The following is a 20,960-nucleotide window of genomic DNA, read 5'->3' as shown; positions in this document are numbered from 1 at the left end:
TGATATTTTAATTTTTTATCACCTCTTGGGGTACATACCCCCTATACCTTCTATGCATATGCCTCAGAAAGAGATTATTATGGTTTAACAATGTTTCAGAGGTAGTGCTTTTTGCTGAACTTATTAAATTTGAAGGAATAATTTATAAAAGAGCTACAAGATCCTAATTGGCTATGATGCCCCATCTGGTACCTGTTTAATTGAAGGTAGGTTGACTTTACAGCAAAATGATGGTCCTAAACATGCTTCTTCAACTGTGCATAAATTGTTGTATTGAAAAACACCTCAAAATGTATTTAACTTGCCCACCCCGAAGTCCTGATTGTAACCCCATAGAACTTTAATAAGATCGCCTTGATAGATGCAGGTGTAGTAATTGTATAACCAACCAAAATTATCTTTGGGAGTCACTAAAAATACTTAGACCTTAAGTAGGTGCTGAAATTATCAAAAAATGAACCAAGATAATGCCAAAAATGGTTGTAACTGTGATTACTGCAAATGATTGAAATTTTGCAGTGAACAATATTTAGCCCTCAATTTTATTTTAATGGTCAGTGTGATGGTGGTACCTGCTGTGCAGTCATGCGGTCATAAGGACGAACTCACATTAAACAAATTTTAACTTTATGCATGTTATATCTCACAATACCTATACCAAAGTCTAAATATGAGGACAAGTCTATAAGAGGCTTTCCATATTCATGTTGTCTGCTATAATCACAGCTGAAATGCTGACAACTCTCTTTCACTCACTTTGTGCAAGGTTGTCTTAATGAGTTCAGGGACTCCTTTTGTTTTAGTAAATGCCAAATTCAAAAATATAGCTAATATATTATACAGTAACCCCCCTGTTTTTAACTGAACCAGTATTAAACAAAAACCTGTCTTCAATGGAAAAAAAACCTGTGATTCCAATGCCAAAATACACATAAAAAAAACCTGGATAAAATGGAACCTATCTAACACTGAAATGGAAAGGAAATATCTACTCTCTTAATGGAAAATTTTACACACACACACTATAACTGTTCTGAAACCAATATACCAAAGGATCATACGAAATGTTAAGAGTTCCATCAAATTTTTTTTTGCAAATCTTGCTTGCCAATGCGAGTTCTACTTCACCCACCCTTAGAATTAGCAAAAACTGTTTCTGTACTTGATGCTATGGTTTTAAAAAGTCATGTATTGGTACAGTCACTTTCTTAAACTGTAACAATTTTTTTTGGAAAAGCAGGCTTTTCTAGGAGAGAAATCAGTGTAAGGGTTGGGTTTTTAAATGATGTGCAAGACAAATTGTATGCTTTCTGTGATTGCAGTGCTGAGCAGGGCCAGAATTAGAGGGGGGATAATTGCCCTGGCAGAAAAATTTAAGGGTGCAAATCGAATTTTACAGTGGTCAGGGTCAGTAAAGTCATGTCCCCCCCCCCAAAAAAATCCTAGTTACGGCTCTAGTGCTGAGGACTGACATAAACAACAATATACAAACTGAACCTTAAATGACAGATGACACACCCTCATTGAAAATTTCAGAAAAGTAAAAAAGAATGTAAATGTCAATTCAGATGAACAGAGGTGAAGCTTTTTTTACAGATTCTGTTAAAACCTATGAATACTTAGTAATTATAGAGTAAATAATGTACATTACTTTATTTTATGTATATCTAAATTATTTACATTAATTTAAATTATGTATGTAATTTATTTTAGTTTTATTTCAGTTTACATACGAGATCATTACATAGTTTTACACATTATATCAATTGAACCAGCATTAAACGGAAACCTGTGTTCAACGGAAAAAAAAATCTCAGTCACTTGTGATTCCGTTGAAGACAGGTTTTACTGTATTAATAAACTTGATTCAGGGCACTTGTTTGACTTCTTGAATTCCCATGGGCTCATTCATAGCATAAGCCCATGAAAGACTGTCATCCTTTTGATGTGTATGTTAATGCCAGCAGGGATTCCAAACTGAAACCTGTTGCTGATTTGCATCAACATGAAAATACGGGAGCCTTCAATACTAGAAAAGTAAAAATACAATAACAGAAAATAAATCAACCCGCATTTTATCTTTAAAATATAGTTTCTTGTATGAGGTTGGTGAACAATTCACATGTAAGTCTCCATTATTTCTTTGAGGAAGTTTGCTTTGATATACAAGTGTTTTTTGGATTATAAGCATGTTTACAGAATGAATGATACTCGCAAACAAAAGTTCCACTGTAGTTTTTTATGAGCATGACAATTTTTAAGAAAGTTTAAACTGAGTATCCAGAGCTTGATAAGTTTATTTAATTTACATTTATTGGGCTTTTAATAATCCTATCGATAGACATCAACTCAATTTGCTGTTTACCTTCCAGGTGGACTGCTGTTGACAATGACAGGACATCCCCAAGTATATTTTTCAATATATCGGTTTTGATCAAATACAGTAAACTCAGTTTTCATGTTTGATCTATCAAAAGAAATCCACAAATGCAAGAAAAAGGCTAAAAAATGGGAAAAGTGCCTATTTTGTGCAGTTTTACATGAGAAAGTTTTTTTTTGTTTCAAATTTTCAGTGTGATATCCCTATCAACATTTTTGTTCATGTGACATCATCTCCAAATCATGTGTTGCCTGATTTTATTCTCATTTGTATTTTGGCTTTTATTTCTTTAGGCATTAAAAAAAATTCTATAGTAATATATTTTTAATGCAAGTAGATTTTGTCAATGTTTTGCTAATATATATGTGAGCATTGCTTTGAATTTTTTTTAAACTAATTCTCTACCTTGAATCTATATATTCCGGATTTTACCATTCTTACTTTTTTTCCCTAATTCTGATAAGTACTTCTTACTTTTCCATACACTTTTCTCTTCTTACAGACACGCCTTTAGCATGACCTATAGACAGCATATCTCATAGGCAGTGCTGTTGGTCATCTGTATAGTATGTGCTTGCTGTGTTATTCTCACCTTTGCCATCTCTTTAACTTGGTGCTGTGGGATCTCCTTGCTGAGCAAGACTAATCAAGACAGCTGTGTTGCCTCTTATGGCTTTTGTGTAATACTAATGAATGTTTTCCATTTATAATATCAGCCGTTGTGTCTATTTGTTGTGATAAATTGTTAGAAGCAGCACTTATAGGTGTGAAATATAGTGCCTTTACTGAATTGTCTAATGTTTCTTTATCGGTTTTGAAGGCTGCTGTCAAAGTGACAGAATCTTTATCGATGTCTCGGAAATCAATGAAAACTATAGAAAATTTCAGTACTGTAATTGACCCCAGATAAAAACTTTGTTTCTCTCAAAATTGGATGTGATATATGTTTACATGTAATGTCACACATTACATTAAAACAGTTTTCTATATTATAGGAAAGGTTTTTTTCTCCAAAAAGTTGAGGAGGAATAAATTTTCTGATGTGTGCTCATTTAATGTTTATCATATATGATGATGTTGAAGCTTATCCTCAATATTTTTATTGAGGTTTTTCTTATTTTATGGTTACTCAAGTGCAACTGCAATGGGTAAACGTATGTGTCATTCAAAATCAAATTAGTTTCAGTTCTGGCCTATTCTAGAAAATATGAATGGTGTGTTGCAAAAAAGTAGAAATAAAAAAAAATCTTGAGTGAATGTGATGAAAACATTTTTTTATCATTCATTCTTCATTGCATTGAAGCTTATTTCCGTCAAACTTTGTTTTTGAGGTTTCTTTTATTTGCAACTCATTTTCAAGATTTCTTTGTCCTAAAAGTGTGTGTCTGCACTTGTATGTCATGGTGGGCTTCTTGTACAATAGAACTGAAGTTGCAGTTAAATTCAATTACCATCAATAATCATTGATCAAAATTTATGCAAAGATGAAGATATACTCACGTTTCCCAATTCTGTGGATTTAATTTAGCAAACAAGTGAAAATTCAGTAACTTCACTTTTTTAAATTGTTTACTTGTTTAATTTATATTTGTATCAATTTGTTCTCTTTCTTTCTCTGTTGAAATTTTTTTTATAAATTTGTAATACGGTCACAATTTACAAAATATTTCTGTGAATAATTTGAAACATAAAACTGGATTTATGTTTCAAAACCACCACAATTTCAAAAGAAGTTATAGGGAAGTAAGAGAGCTCTTGTGTATTTAGTGAACTAAATTTTTTTTATTTGACTATGCCATAATAATGGAAAACATGAAAAAATTTATTCAGTTAAAAAAAAATATGCCATAGCTCATATATACGCTATGTAGCCATAAGTAGAGCTCGTTCTTGCAAAATGCCATAAATGCCTTTTTTTGTCTATTTTCAAACTTTTATGGTAAAAATGCCTTTTTTGAAGTTTTTCTGTCATAAATGCTTATTTTAACATATTTTTTAAGTTTATTAGTGAATTTCAGAGGCCATAATCTATAAAAATTGAATATTTCGAGCATTGAGAACAAAAGAATTGCTCTTTTTAAAATTTTCCTATCTCTGTACTAATCTGTAATAATTATCAGAATGCCTCACCTCTTCCAGCCCCATTTAAACATGAATAAGTGATCTGAGAGATAGAGAACTTAGTGTTGCCATGCATAAACTTTGCTTTGACCAGAAGGTGTTAGACGTGAATGATTTTGTTTTCGATGAATGCAGCCCATGTTAGAAAAGCAAAGGAAAATTCAAAATTTTTGTTTCGCCTCATGCTTCACTTGAACATTTCTTGCTTAGGCATTGGACTGCATTGTATATCTATAGCTGACCAATAACTATCCCAAGAGGTCATCAATTGACATCATGGCTCACACAAGGCAGAGGTTGTTCTGCTGATTTTGTTTTTCACACCATAAATGCACTGCAGTCAACCACGGCTATTATTTTACATATTTAGTACTCAATTAAATTTATCAGTCGCGCTCACGGGTGTGCGACAGATGTGACCACTCAGGGCCCTGCTCTTGAAGGAGTCCCGCATATGTGGTAATATACAAAAAAAAACTAGTTTTTTTACTACATTAAAACAAAGTAGCTATGTTTCAACCATAGGATTATGATCATTCCAAATAATACAACAAATAAATGAGAATTATTCATAACTCGGAGCCCTATTTTCTCTATGGGCTCTACGTCTGGTAATTGTGGTCCGGGAATTGACTTAATAATTAGGGTCTACTGACATTTTATTTTGATCTTCAAATTAGTCTAACTTGCATAATAATGCAGTTATTATAAACCATAATTAAAGCAGTATAGGGATCAAACGTAATTAATTTTTCAGCTAGTTTTTAGACCCTTAATACCTTAGTTTTAGTTATTTTTCCTTTTTTCTTTAAATTATAAACAATTTTTTAGTACCTATTTTTATGCATTTTTGGTGCCTTTTGGCCTCCCTATTTTGACCATTTTTAGTGCCTAAACTTCTGAGCTCTAGCCATAAGTCATAGGGCACTTTGGAGAGAGAAGAAGTTCAGAGAATTTTTCAAATTCCTAGAAAAATACTTGATGAATTGTTCTGAAATTTTGGACATGTAAACCTTTATGCTTGTATTGACAATTTCCAGTGAAAATTTAGTGACGAGTGTGTTTAGAAGACAGACAAGAAATTAAATAAAAAAAAAGTTTTTTATCAATCCTGTATCAGAAAAAGCTGCAAATAATATAACTTTCACAAAATATATTTTACCTGATATTTTAAATGTTTATATGTATTTTCGTAAAAATTACATATATTTTCACAAAGATATGAATGTTTTTTTTTAAACATTCTAATTTTCATTGCATGCTTTTTGCTTATAACAAGTGAAGTTTGCATGTGAATTTCATGAAGCTTACAAAGAATTTGTCAACATAAAAATTACATAATATACTGAAATTTTAAATAGAACCATTTGATATAAGTGTTTAAAGAAAATACTTTTTAAGTATGCATGCGCATAAAATATTAATTTTTTTATAATTTGGTTGCCAACTATATAGAGCAACTTCTGTGAAAATTGCAGTTGAATATCATAAAAAACAAAGATATATGCGATGCAGTGAGCTGTATTCAAGCTACTTCCTGAAAGTAGCTTGATGAGGGATTTTCCACAAATTGATATTTTGATTATTTTCTGTTGTACGATTATTTCCTTCGAGCTTTGCATTTTGAAATCATACACATGTGTTATGCTGAAGAACTTCCCTCTTATAGCATCAGACACGTGTTATTGCTCATTCGAATAATGCTGCAGGCTTCCGAGTTTGGATGAGGACACAATTAACTTATTGTTTTCACATTATTATATATTCTGTGGAGGGGGCCCATTGAACACAAACACTCTGAGTTCATTTGTTAGGGAAGTTATTTTATGACCACCCTGCATTTTTATATATTTGTATGTATATGTAAATATTATTTAGAGTATGGAAGATTGATTTTTGATTTTTTTAAGGAAAAGTTAGAATTTTCACCACCAAAACTCACAAGCTATCTGATAATGAAATGGATAAATTTTTTATCTTAACAGAACAGTCAAAAAACACAATTGATACATTTTAGTTTTTGAAAATCTCAAAAAAACATTTTACTTTTCACCCTCTCCGAAAGTAAGAGTTTGGTGTGGCTTTATGTTACGTACCATATTCATCATCCAGGCCCGGATGTTATTGACCTAAAAAATTCCATCCTTAAAAATAACCATAAAAAAGTCTTGAAAACTCGAAAAATGCCATAAAACTCGTGAATCAGAATAACAATACAAAGTTCTTAAAAACCAGTTATGCCCCAAAGTCTAAGAGGAAAATGTTTCAAGAAGAACAAAATCAGATGGGCACAGTATCACTGGTCAATAAGATACTTGCCTGACATACCAAAGGATGTTTTGAGATGTTGCAAGTTTGATACCCAGTTTGTCCTTGTTAGAAACTTTCCTTATGCAGGGGTACAAATGAACCAGTTGCATGACCACAGAAAAAGATTGCTTCCTCAGGGTGTCCCACATCAACGGATTAGCACTCAATGAGTATAAAGAAAGCTGTTGTTCGGAATCGGCAATAAACTGTAGGTCCCAGTCTAATTAGCCCACCTGAGTGCCACAGTGGTAAGATGCTCGTCTTCCACTATGGAGGTTACCATCAAGGTCCATGGGTTCGAATCCACTCATAAAACATCAGAAACAAGTTCTTTACCTACCGAGTTTGGGGCGACCACCAATAGATGGAGCCTTTATTTCCCACCCAACTCCATTGGTTGGAAATTGCAGTATGGCGATGTATGACCAGAGTTGGTGTGCGGTAAAGTAGTGTAATTAGCCCTTGTGTATAGAAAATGACCATGGTGCAACAAAAATGATCAAAACAAAATCAGATTTTTCTTTTCTCCCCCACCCCTCTAAACATTACATTCCATCAAAAATTACCAATGAAATTTTCCTGATAAAAAATTGTAATTTTTGAATGAGGTATGTAATCTGAAAGCGGAAATATAAAAATATGTACTGCGAAAATGTATTTATTAACTTAATGAATAGAAAATAATACGTCTATTTGAACTTCTCACCTTTTTAAAAGTTTAGATTTTATAGGGGCACATTAAAAAAAACTGATTCCCTGAGTTAGTTCCTCTTCAATCTCAAAATTTTTGGTCTTTCCCTTCAAGACAGCAGAAATTTTTCTGAGGGTTTTAAGTCCACTGTTTTTTTTTAATCACTTTGTAAAATTTTGCTATAACATATTTGCCTACCCTGCCTTTGGCACACCTAAGCACTACTAGATAGTGGAAACAAAAATACTGAAATTCTATCTTTATGTACTCCAACTGTCTTACAATATTTCCTAGCCCAGTTTGTGAAATTTCAATACATGCAGCACTTCCTTATGAAATTCATACAGTATGGATTTGACCATTTACTGTAGAATATGCAAGCATTCAGCCATGTTCCCCATCGCGTAATAATGGGCTTTGGAGGCAGAGCTAATGTAGGAGCATTTTCTTTAAAAGCTTCTATGCAATAATATTTCACAAAAACCTTTTTATATTGGAAAGATGGTCAATGTTTGAATAGCATGATTGAATTCCTTTGCAAATGCTATGCATTGCATGAACAAGGCAAGTTACATGTATAGCTTTTGGATAGAAGCTTCTGATCACTTGCCGTGCTTTTATCATATATGGAGTAGCATCGGTCAAGAAAAGTAAAATATTATTGTGCTTTACACCATTTGGCCACAAAACATTCATGCTTTTTTCAAAAAGTTGACAGATAGTGGAATGATTGACTTTCTCTACAATCTCAGAATTTAATAGAAAACTTTTTCCTGGATGTTCTGCTTCAAGAATTCCTATGATGACATTAGCGACAAATGGGACTTCAGCATCATTTGTTTCACCTAAAAATTTTTTGCCTGCTATTGTAGATCTTACCTTGTCCATTTCAATAAAACAATCACGCACAGAATTTTTTCGCAGCATTGATTCATCAGGTATACAATGTCCGGCCAGGGATGTCTCAAGAGTATCATGGGCCCCTGGGCCAAGTGGTTTTCCGGAGGCCCTACCTGGTAAATCCTAGAAAATTTCAACCGGATCTCATTTTTGTAAGGCCCCTCTTCTCTTGTGGCCCCTGGGCCATGAGTTAAGACAGCACTGTGTCCAGTGTATTTCTCCAAAAAGCCCCTAAACTTTGAATTGTTCAGCTTTTCAAAGGGTATGCTAGCTGATATTAACGTGTCACACATTTCCTTGAGGAAGGATATCTTCTTTGAAGAGGATGATGTAGACTGCTTACACTGTTTAAAGAGGAGTTGAGATGAGACTTATTTATTGATTGCTTAATTCCATTTTTATGCTTATTCTTTCCAATGGGCTGTGCAACAGTAAATTTCATTTAAACTGCAACTTTAGTTTCACACACTTTGCAAAACAAAATGATCCAATCCAGTAGAAAAAACATCCTCCCTTAAATTCTTTAACTAGTTTTTGTGAGAGACAAAATTTAGATGGGTGCTTTTGGGCATTATTCAAAATTCAGCAATTCTCGTTCAGCATATAAGCTTCAGTTCAAAAGCTTGAGAAAATTTTTAAGTTATCTTGTGCTCTAATTTATCTCTAGGAAAAAAATATGTTGCTGCTCAAGAGACACCTATCATATGAGAGCCCTTTCCATGTAGTGGGCTATGTTTTTAATTTCCTTTCAATGCATTAATATAATCCAAAAATTCTTTTCCTTTGCTTTCTGTTGCCGATGAACTGCTCAACTGACTTCTTATCTTCGGCCAAAGACTTTTGAAGTTCATATACCAATGCAATCTGTTGTATTTTTTACTCTGTGGCTGCAGCCAAATTATAAACATGCTCTTTTCTGTCTGGTTTTTTTTGAACAAAGATATTTTTTTGTGATGCTGTACTTTGCTTTTTGTTTGAATTGAATTCCTTTATCACCACCGAAGTTGTAGTTTGCTTAAAAAGCAGTTTGATTCAAACGTTTTATAAATGAGATTTTTGATAATATTACTCAATGTAATTGGCACACACATATATTTAATTTCTTTCATCTTTTGTACTCTGAAATTTTTTTATAAAAGTGAAAAATACCCTTAAAATACCAAAACATGAAAAAATGCCCTTAGAATGAAAAAAGGCCAAACAATTCAAATGTCATCAACATCCGGGCCCTGTTCATCATACTTATTACTATATATCTGTTTATAGTAACATCTGTTATAGATAAATAGTATATACATGTATACTATTCATCTGCAGCTTCAGTGGTGTGGATGTTGTGAATCCAACATATTTATGCAGGATGAAACACCCCCTAATATTTGATTATGTATACAGGAAGTCTTGTGGCATTAAAATAATCAGTCAAGCTTTTCCCAAAATGTGGCCATCCCGATTGCATGATTGGACTCCTCGCAATTTTTTTTATTTTATTGTGGTGGGGGGGGGGGTGGTAATTTAAAATGCTCTGTTAAAACTGCAATGTGGATGATCTTTTCCATTAGAAAGACCAAATAATATTACACATCAGACAAATTGGTTGTAACCAGTGTTCACCAATACGCATCTAGATGCGTGAATCGTGCATCAAAATTCAATTTTACTCTTTCAAATTTTGTTGAGGAGTGAAAATACTCCTTTAGAAATTTTAAGCATTTGAATAGTTATTTCTGTTTTTCATTAAAAAAAATACCCCTATGTATATAAATAAAATTTTTGGGAGGAGTGAAATTTTAAATTCAAAATAATTTTTCCGGATAACACTCTTGCAATAGAAAATGTTGTTCTGAAAATGAACATGTTATGCCAATGTAAAATTTCTTAACACAAATTTTCTGTACTTTTATTCCTGTTTCACTCCAAGCATGAAGCTCATAGCACCATTTTGGTTCCTGGTAATGAAAGTTCATCTATATATATTTTTTATTTTTAAAATAAATTCCTGCAGTGTCTGAATAATAATCACCAAATTTGGCTGAGTTTGGCCCAACAGGGTTTTTTTTAATTGGGCTATTAACACTTTTATTTTTTCATTTGTATGAACAACATACACAATCACATACAATATAAAAAAGAAAAGTAAGTACAATGAAGATAAAAACATGCACTGTGCAGCTCTTAGAGACCTATTCGGTCCATCCTAGAAAACTTTGTATACAAAGTATAAATTAACTTCACTGAAAAAAATGAAATGAAATATTTTGAAAAGTCTCAGAGGAACGATGTTTTTCAGACTTCAGTATGATCCTGTTCAACATTAGTTTTAAATTGGTCAATGATAAATTTCTACCATTGTGGTAGAAAGAAAGGTGAAAGAAGTTTCGTTGTTTCTTTTTTACGGCACCTTAAGCATCACCACATTTTGGGATTTAAAACATGAAACCATTCTATCAATTCTGTTTTTTTTATTGTAGTAAATTTCAAGAATATTTCTTTTAGATATGGTAGTGGTATTGTACTCTGATAGTATGTATGGTGTGCATTATGTGTTTTTTTTTGTCAGCTTCTTTTAAAAACAGATGAAATTGCTACACTTTCAGCAGATGTGCTACTGCTCTGATGATAAATCTTTATGGATTTTGCAATTTTTCCATATATTATGAACCTTATTTCTGTTACTGTGTGCCCCACTGTTTGGTTTCCATAGTATTTATACACTATTTTAATCGGAAGAGAATTTTTTCTCTCATAACTGATAAAATTTCTTGCTCAAGTGAAGGTGCTAGTGCATGTTTAATGGTATTTTGAGAAACTGTTTCCTATTTTATGTATTCAAAAACTAAACATTGATTTGGAAATGCTTTTGACACTGCCATAAGTCTTCAACATATTTGGTGCCGGAATTGTGTATACCTTTTTTTCGGCTATAGTTTACATGAGTGCCATGAGGTGTTATTTGTGCCAAAAGTATCATTCTTGCATTTGTACTTTTAGGATTACTATTGATTATCATTCTATAGTCTCTTTACATTTCACATTATGTATTTACAATAAATAACAAAAGACAATTCTAAAACTTTTATCATGCATAACATTTTTGCCAAGATTTTTTAATTGTATTTCTAATGATTTCATCATCTTGATGGCCTTTCTCTCAAACTTTTAGAGCCATTATAAATCACAAAGTTTGTATGACTAAAATATGTAATATGTTTACCCATGTCATAGTAACAAGTTTTAAAGTACATCGAAAAACTATCAAAAAGTGTGATCACTTATTTGTGTGAAGTTGAGTTATATTAGTTTTGTTGCTATTTAAAATGTGGTTTAATGATTATACCATTATACAATAATTTCTTGGTACTTGTTGATTCATTTTGGAACATAGTGCTGAAATTGATAAGTACTGAACAAAGTTTTCGTGCTAGAAAAGCTAAAAATGCTTAAAATTCCTCAAAATTTAATGTTTTTTTGATGAAAAAAAAAATTAATCATACAGATATTGAAAGCAGTGATCAGGTACATAAAATTTTAACCTTTCAGCAAGCATGGTCAAAAAATGAATTAAGTAACATGATGTATTTCTGACATAAAAACTACTAATGAATCAACAAGTAGTTAGAAATGAAAACAAAAGATATTCAATTTTTTTAAATACTTTATAATATTTTATGCTGCAGTATCTGAGCTGGAACATTTTATCTGGACTTTAAACATAATACACAATAATCACTTAAAATGCTGATGTTATTTGAGAAATACTGGCACCTATTGAAGAGTCAACTTCACTTTAATGGAACAAAGTCTTGTATCTCATAACCTGATAAATGGTAGCAAAAGGCTAAAAACGTAGATTTAAGAATCTTCACTAAAAATATATCAAAACTGACTTGTTCTTGTGTGATTTTAAAATGTTCCTAAACGTGTTGATTGACATTGTTTGATTAATCAAGTCTACATTTCAGCATGATAAAGCTTGTGAAAAATGTTTTAGAGTAGAAAATGTGACTTACTTACCATTGGTTTGATCTAAAATAATGTGTTAAAGAAGCAAGAGCTGGATAGGTACTTAAATAATGAAGATTTATAACAAAGTCCTACAGTTAATGATCGAGTCCAGAGAAGTACGAAGAAGCATTGTTTGTAACTAAAAAACTTTCAGAGGCAGTTTGTTTTGTGGGGTTAAAATGAGGTATGCAAATTCTGATCATACTGCAAGTGCAGAACATTTTTTCTGCCAAAATGTATCAAGTTTGTGGAGTACTATGATATCACAGTATTTTAAAAATTACTTGTGTTCAACTTTGTCTACCTGTATTTTTAAAAATCCCTGAAGAATGTTTCATAAATTATGAATTATGTGACTCAGAAACTGTATGAAAAAAAGTTAAATTTCACAATTTTTTAACAATACTTCTTTGACTTGAAAGGCTTTTGGAATGCTGTGATTTGAAACATTTTTTTCAATTGCGAGATCTCCCCAAAACTAATGGTTGTGGAAATAGCTACTGGATGAAAAAAAGAGTGGATACCCTTGTTGCATATATATAATTTCACAATTTCGTGACACAAACTATTGAGAAAACTGGATTCATATGCCCGTATAAAAATGAATAGATTAGAGCAGTGCTTCCCAAAGTGGGCAATATCCCCCCCCCCCCCCAGCGGGCAATGGAAGCTATGAGTATATCATAGGAGCCTATGGGTTCGTTTGAATCAAGGCGATAAAGGAAAGAAATTTCTGAAGAAAGTGGGTGATGACTAAAATGTTTGGGAAACTATGGATTAGAGTTTTCCTGATCTGAATGGTACACATTTGTGATTTCGTGAAACTTTATTTATCAATAGTGTCTCAATAGTAAGTAAAAGTATGTCCGTCAAAATTAATTTTAAATGAATGTTTGATAGATGTTGGTAGGTGCCCACAGGGTGTTTTTTCTATTTTAAAGTATATTGCACTTCGTATTTGATCCGAAATGAGTGTCTTCCTGGGGGCGGGTATAAGAATGTTTAATTCAATAAAACCTTGGTACTCATTAGTAATTTGTACCAAGTACCTAACAAATCTTTCATGTTATAAATAATGGAAGGATATAATAGTCCCTGGTTACTACCTTCATTTCAGTTTTCACCAATAACAAATATTACTAGTTTTCAGAACTTTGTTTATGGCAGCAATTTCAAACTGACCCATATCATTTTCATATTTAGGTACAAATTTCTTTTTTACTTCCATTGAGGCTTCTATCATCTTTTTGCCTTATCGCTATTTTTTTTTTTTGCTTTTATTTTCAGTCATTTTAGGATCCATTATTAAATGCTTAAAATGCACCAAACCAAATAGATGACAATTTGTTGGGCATTGTAAAAAAGATTTCAAGTTTCCATAAAATTGTAGGGTCCCACTGCTTTTGTTGTGGTGGTGAGATGATGAGTTCAAGCAAGCAGGCGAGTACCAAAACTTTCCTGATAATGCGATGAATATAGAGTGTTAAGAGTTCGGAAATAAAGTATCAAATTATGACTGCACATGGATGGGTGTTATTATTCATGCATCTACTTGAATGATTGGTCATGTTTTCTTAAGTTAATCACTTTTCATATCTTGCTGTTTTTCTTAGGATTATGACACTAATATAATTATTAATACTGGCATTACACACAAGCTGCCTGCATTTTAAATGTGTAAGGAATCTTAAGTTTTTACATTAGAAATTCTTATCTTATTAACAAGGGGGAGTATGGCATATGGATTATTTTTTTATGAGGATTTCTGATATATGTATTTTGTTCCTAAAATATTTCAGTCAAAAAAAAAAATTTAGACTTTCAGAGCTTACAGAAATTCCTGAAATTTAATCTCTTGTTCATTTGTAGCATTTTTAGCTTGAAATTTGATATGTTGTTTGCTTATCCAAGAACTGATAACATTTCCATCAGTTTCTAATTAATTGTTATCTTTATTTTTTTTCAAGACTATATTTCAAATTTCAATTTATTTCATTAAATAACAGTTACATTCTCAAAAATAACATTACCCAAGAGGGAAATGGCTGCCAAAACTGGGGTTATGATCATGAAAAAAATCAAAAACTGATACACAAACTTTTCATGGGAAAAAATATATACATTTCATATATATATTTATATATATAACAATGAGATTACAATAAAGCATTTTATATTAGAATTTGTGCATTATTATATATTTCAATATTAACAAGCAATTTTTTATTGTGAAAAAATTACTTTTTCCTTTCAGTTTAAACAATATTTTTTTACCAACTACCATTGTGTGTGGAAATAATGAAGTTAGTTTTTATATAATTTAACTGAAAATGATTTACTCTGAATTATTTATTTTATGTTTATTTAAATATTTTTTTCTTTAATGTCAGAACTAATGCCTGGTTCAAAATAATATCACATTTTTTAATGGAATATCTGTATATACTTATGCACACACAAGCAATTTTGTGAAAGTTCAAGAATGTCATTAAATATGGGAGTATAGATAATTGAACAACCATGCTGACATGGTTTTTAGAGATTTTATCAATTTTATTAAGAGCAACAATATTCATTGTCTACACATTTAGTCAACTTTGACTTCAGCCTTCAATTGTCTTTTAAACTTGACATGCAATATATAAGTGTGTTATGCTTATTTAGCTAATATATTTGTGTGTGCTGTTTCTCATTAATTGATGTTGAAACACACTTGTTGTCACAATCATTATTAGGCTGATTGATGAATAAAGAAAATACTTTTTAGTGAAAAAGTCGATCCATCAACTCTTTTTTTCATGAGAAAATTGATGTATTAACAACTGAAGCATGAAAATAAACATTTAATTTTTGCTTTTTCTAAGATATAAAATTTGATTTCTGCTTCAAACACTTATATCTAAGAATCCTGGTGTTAGTTTGTATAATAAATCAATGTGTGTGATAGAAACCGTGTAATTCAACAATAATTAAATATGAATTCCTTGTACAGAGTTATGTAAAATCCTGTACTTGTATTGTTCAGTGTTCATGTGATTTTTCAATAAGCATTGCTTTATCATTGTATTTGTGTTGTGAGCCTTTTGCTCAAAAAATGGCATTCCTGTTTTTGAGACCTATAATTTGTTATGTATATCAGTAACAGAAGAGACTCAGTTTGTGTACCATTATGAAACAGGCTATAGAAGTGACACCTCAATGAATTTTAAAGAAGTTTTTTAAGTATATATGAATTGCTTCTTTGAAAACTTTGATTTAAAATTAGAATAGGTCCTGCACTAGAATTTTGTAGGTGCGAATGTCAGTGTGTATTTTTTTTAACGAGGTCATATAATATAAATATATAAATGTATTGTTTTATACAACCCATTTTTTTCAATGTGTAACTTTTTTAACATTTCCATAAGTTATCTATTTTTGTAGCTCAAATTGTTTATGTATAATATACAAGGTGCATAGATAACAGGGCGTTTGGCATTTTACTGGCAAACTGTTGGTCCTAGAGGTATATTTCCAATTAGAAAAAATGTCCAAATAACATGTAGTATTCAGATATGTCATTCATGTTGCAAGGGGTTGTATATTTAATGAAATAAAAAAAATTAACTTTTTATATCATTCCTGTGTGCCCAAATACCCAACTAGAAAGTTGTTGCCCTGTCTCTCCTGATGCCAACTAAAAAACTCCACATTTATAAGTGTAATATTTGCTGAGATATTCGACTTTGAAAATTTAGGAAAGTTGGGAGAAAATATTAAATGTGGGAAAACCGTTTCACCCACATTTAACATTATCCAACTTTCCTCCGTTTTTCAAATTCAAATATCTCAGTGAATATTGCACTTAGAAATGTGGAATTTTTTAGTTGACATCAAGAGAGATAGGGCAACAACTGTCTAGTTGGGTTTTTGGGCAGAAGGGGATGGTATGAAGTTAATTTCTTTATTTTATTAACTATACCACCCCTTGCAACATGAATGACATATCTGAGTACTACACGTTATTTGAATACTTTTTCTAATTGGAAGTATGCCTCTAGGATCAATGCTTTGCCAGCCAGTGCAATGCCATATGCCTTGTAACCTATTCACCCCATATAGTTATAATATATAAATTATTAATAAATAGTTCATTACTTTCTTTGAATCATTTTATTATGCTTTAATATTAAAAGATTTGATTATGTGTGCTTATTTGCACTCCTTAGTTTTTGTCGCGAGGGGATTGTTCATGATCATTCAATATCTTTCTTTGAGTGCCATTTTGTAAGATCTATGATGAGCACCTAAATTAACAAAGAAATGAACAACATCTAAGTGAGCAAGAAACTCTAAAAAGTTCAAGAAATGTGCTAATTATTGCCAACAATAAAGGGAAGTTACAATGTTCAGGGGGCATCCCCCTAATAATCAACAAAAAATAGTTGTAATTTTGTAATCAACACTTTCACTGTTGTACATAAGATTTGCATTGTCATACATACACAGGGTGATTACTTCCCCTTGTCATATTTTACTGGTGAACTGTTGATCCTAGAGGCATACTTCCAATCAGAAAAATTATCCAAATAATGTATAGAACTCGGATAAGCCATTCATGTTGCAAGGGGTTACATAGTTATTAAAATATAAAAATTAACTTTTTATATGGACACCCTGCCCTGAAAAGCACAATTAGGGAGTTATTGCCCTGTCTTTCCTGAGGGCAATAAAAAAACCTTCCCCTTTTCTAAGTGCAATATTTACTGAGATATTTGATCCCCAAAATCGGAGGAAAGTTGTGAAGGAACAGCAAAAACTAATGGAGACAATTTCTTTTTACCCTTATTTATGCTGTCTTTCCCAACTTTCCTCTGATTTTTAAATTGTAATATCTCAGTGAATATTGCACTTAGAAACATTTTTTGTTGGCCTGAGGAAAGAAGGCATCAACATTCTAATTGGATTTTTGAGGACAAGGTGTCCGTATGAAAAGTTAATTTTTTTTTATTTTAATAACTATACAACCCGTTGCAACATGAATGACTTATCTGAGTTTCACATGTTATTTGGATAATTTTTCTAATTGGAAATATGCCTCTAGGATCAAGTAAAATGCACTAAGAGGAATTAAGTAATCACTCTATAGTTTTGTGTAAACACTAGCTGTGGAAGCAGTGAAGTATCACAATTTTCTCATCTTCTTGAGTTTCAAACTGTGGCAATTAAGTCTGTTAGCTTGGAGCCAGCAAAAATGGGGGAAGAACATGAAGCTATGTGGAAAATAAATTGGAACTACATAACCCTAGAATTTTAAAATGTTTAGGATTGTCACACTCTTTGGTATAAGATAAGATTTCAAATATCATGGGACAGCCTTGCCTGATCTCAAGGCATTTTAGTGGCAACCTAAATTGTCCTGACACACAGTTTGGCATTATTGTTCTAATCACTACTATATATTTAATTTAATATAATTTTTTCCCCAAATGCCTTGGGCATCCTTGGCCAATCTTACAGCACACCGTTGGGAGCCATTGATCTAACCAATTCATAAAGCTGTTTTTTTGTGTGCACACAGAGTTATACATAATATAACATATATTATAAATAATAAACATGGTTTCACAAATGCTTTGATCCAAATATGTATAAATTTTATTTTGCCATGGTTTGTATAGTTAGTACTTCTTATTGTCCCAGATATACTCAGTGCTGCCAGGTATTCTTAATAAATTGAGATAATGAAGGGAAAAAAATGTATATTAATGAATTTAACAATTTCATAGATCAATAATTGTTATGCCTGATAAGTCATTGCCAGAAAAAACGTCCAAAATATTGATAAAGAGAAATTTGATGAGCACAGGTAACAGCAGAAGTTGATGAAGAGCTAAAAAAACTGAAAATTGTCTAAAAAACCTTGTCCATTGTTTTTTTTCTGTGTTTTCTTCTTGTCAGTATAAAGTATATTGTTCAAATATGTGGAAGCTCAATGTTTCTATTTTTTAATATAAATACATTTCTTTGTTTGACGTTACAAACCTGTGATATGGAGAGACTTAAACATATATTATTTGTTATAGAGCAAAAAATATAGAACTCTTTTTATTCAAATGCTATGTTCCTTTCACATAATATGCAAAATCTTTTCATTTTCTGAACACATTGTTCACTGGTCAACTCATGTTTTTATACTCATATGCAGCTGGTGTGATGAGTGAGCTTTTCCTTAAAAAATTGGTCTACAATGTGTTAACACATTTTTATGGTTAAACTAATTTGGTTACTACAATAGTTATTTGTAAAATGATCAAAATGGAAGTCCCACTGTATCCTAAATTTTGACATTACGATTATGCATGCAATGTATTTTGTATACAGAGTTAGCATAAATGAATGACACAATTTTTTAAAAACTTGTATTTTCAAAACTATCACACATAATATAATCAGTGATATATAAAAATAAAGAAAAACATTTTTTTTCTAGACTAGCTTGGACTGTTAAAAATGCTATTCATTTAAATGTTTGATGTGTGAACCTTTTGTAACAGGACAAACACCTAATCTGTACTCAAGTGTATTCCACAAATTTTACAGTCAATGGTTTAAAAAATCGTTCAAAATGCAGCGCTAATGCATTTTTCCATTGAGTGTTTTCAGCATTAGTGATTTATAAACAATTGCAGAAAACACTCAATGGACTTAGAAAATGCATCAGTGTTGCAGTTTGAACCATTTTTTAAACCACTAACTGTTTAAAACTGTAAAATGTGTGGAATGAACTTGATTACAGTTAGATGTTTGTCGTGTTATGAGCGGTTCACACAATGAACATTTCTAACTGGGAAAAAGTTTTATTTTATTTTCATGTATTACAGTTTATACTATATGTGTAATAGTTTGTAAAAGTGAATTTTTAAAATAGTGTCATTTATTTATGCACTAACCCTGTACTTGACTGATAAATTTATCAAAAGAACTGATTGCATTCTACATATAAAGCATCTGACATCATATATCCTTTTTAAAGTTTTCAAACTCAACATTTCTGTTTGCTCTGTTAAAAGAGGGTTGGATGTCAAGATCGATGCCAATTAACTTTATTTCTCATCCAATTTTTTTCTCATAATGAATTTTCAGGCATAAGATGTGTTTTTTTTATGTTTTAAACACATTCTTTTATTATTCATGTAAAGTAAAACAAATGATATTTACTCATAGACTTTGATAACATATTCAAATTGTAAAAAAGTCTACCATATGAGCATTGTAATTTATAAAAATGCCTATTTTTTACGAACGACCACTCATATACAAATGTATGTGTCAAGTTCATGCTGTGTTCAGTATGTGTAGGAAACATGCAAATGCATAATTTTTTTTTCTCGATCACTCGTGTATTGTTTTGTTTTTTTAAATATTTCTTAGATTTCATCGAGCTGTGTGATTTTATGCTTGCCTTTTGAGATTTAATTTGTTTTAATAATGTATATAGTCAAATTTTTTTCATGTGATACTTCAATTTTTTATTTATGAATGTCTTAGATGTAAATTGGTATACTATTTTGAATTGCTGTGTGAAGAATATGTAAAAGAAATGAGAGCCAACTATTTATTATGTATACTGTTTGTGCTTTAACTGTACTTTATGCTAAGTAAGCTCTGGCTATTTCACACTAACAATAAGATGTTTTTAGATGTACTTACATTCTTTCATATCTGTCTTTCAGAATGGAATCCATAACGATTATTGAATGTAATCAATGAATAATATTTGTACCCAAAAAAAGTAAATATTGTTCCCAAAAATTGTGTATTTAAATTCTAGGTGTAAAGAGTGTATCAAATTCTGCTTATTTATTTTACTAATGAAATGAAAGTGAATTAATTTCAATATATTGTGATTTTTTTTCATTCCTTTTCATTTCGTTCGAAAAAGTTTTCAAGTTGCTTAGTTGCATTGAAAAGGAGGAATCTGTAGGGTGCATTAACTATGTATATCTATATTACTTGTTTCACTCTAGAAAGTGAAAGTAAAACACTAACTTACACTTTTTAATTCATTTGTGATGTTTCGTTTTTAAATCTCACCATACTTTGTAAATAATTGTATATTTTTAAAATGGTTGTGTAGAAACATAACATTTATAGGCTTTATATTTTTGTAATTTTAGCGTTTATTTAGTTCAGTATGTATGATGTTCACATGTTTTTGAAGAAGAATGCAAATTGCATAAAAGAGCAGTATTGTAAAATTAATCTTTAATATATGTATTTAAAAGTAACACACATTCTCTGTGATAATAATTATATTGTTTTGTTTGTAGCAAATAAAACTCTGTTAACTGTGTCTTTTCTGGTGTTTACTTTACTGAAAGTAAAATTATCCTTGAGTTTTTTTTGAAAGGTGTAGTTACTGCGTTAAACTGATTGGTTGAGAACAATGTTTCCTCCCCTATAATTTGTTTTTCACCTTCGTGAGCCTGTTTACATGCTTATTACATTCCCTTTTCTACATGCAATATGACAATATCGTCTCGGATAAAATCAATTAATAGTAGCTGAAAT

General features: G+C 31.2%; 1 protein-coding gene across 3 annotated transcripts in view; it reads left to right on the top strand.

The window, feature by feature from the left end:
• LOC149080105 (phosphatidylinositol 4-phosphate 5-kinase type-1 alpha-like) overlaps positions 1–20,744 on the top strand; it is a 93,086-nt gene extending 72,342 nt beyond the window's left edge. For 2 of the 3 annotated variants that reach the window (XM_089239104.1, XM_089239107.1), the window contains one exon: positions 2,373–20,744. In XM_089239104.1, the coding sequence (XP_089095230.1) occupies positions 2,373–2,387 (15 nt within the window). In that variant the 3' untranslated portion in view covers positions 2,388–20,744. The remainder of the gene's footprint in view (positions 1–2,372) is intronic. The other variant, XM_089239106.1, reaches the window with a different exon arrangement.
• Positions 20,745–20,960: the final 216 nt, after the last annotated feature.

Source organism: Pholcus phalangioides, unplaced genomic scaffold, assembly GCF_987345545.1.
Source record: "Pholcus phalangioides strain wild (caught in Gottingen) unplaced genomic scaffold, Ppha-v1.0 ptg000011l_1, whole genome shotgun sequence".
Taxonomy (NCBI): Eukaryota; Metazoa; Arthropoda; class Arachnida; order Araneae; family Pholcidae; genus Pholcus; species Pholcus phalangioides.
Note: the sequence above shows the minus strand (reverse complement) of the source record. Positions and strands in the feature narration are given on the sequence as shown.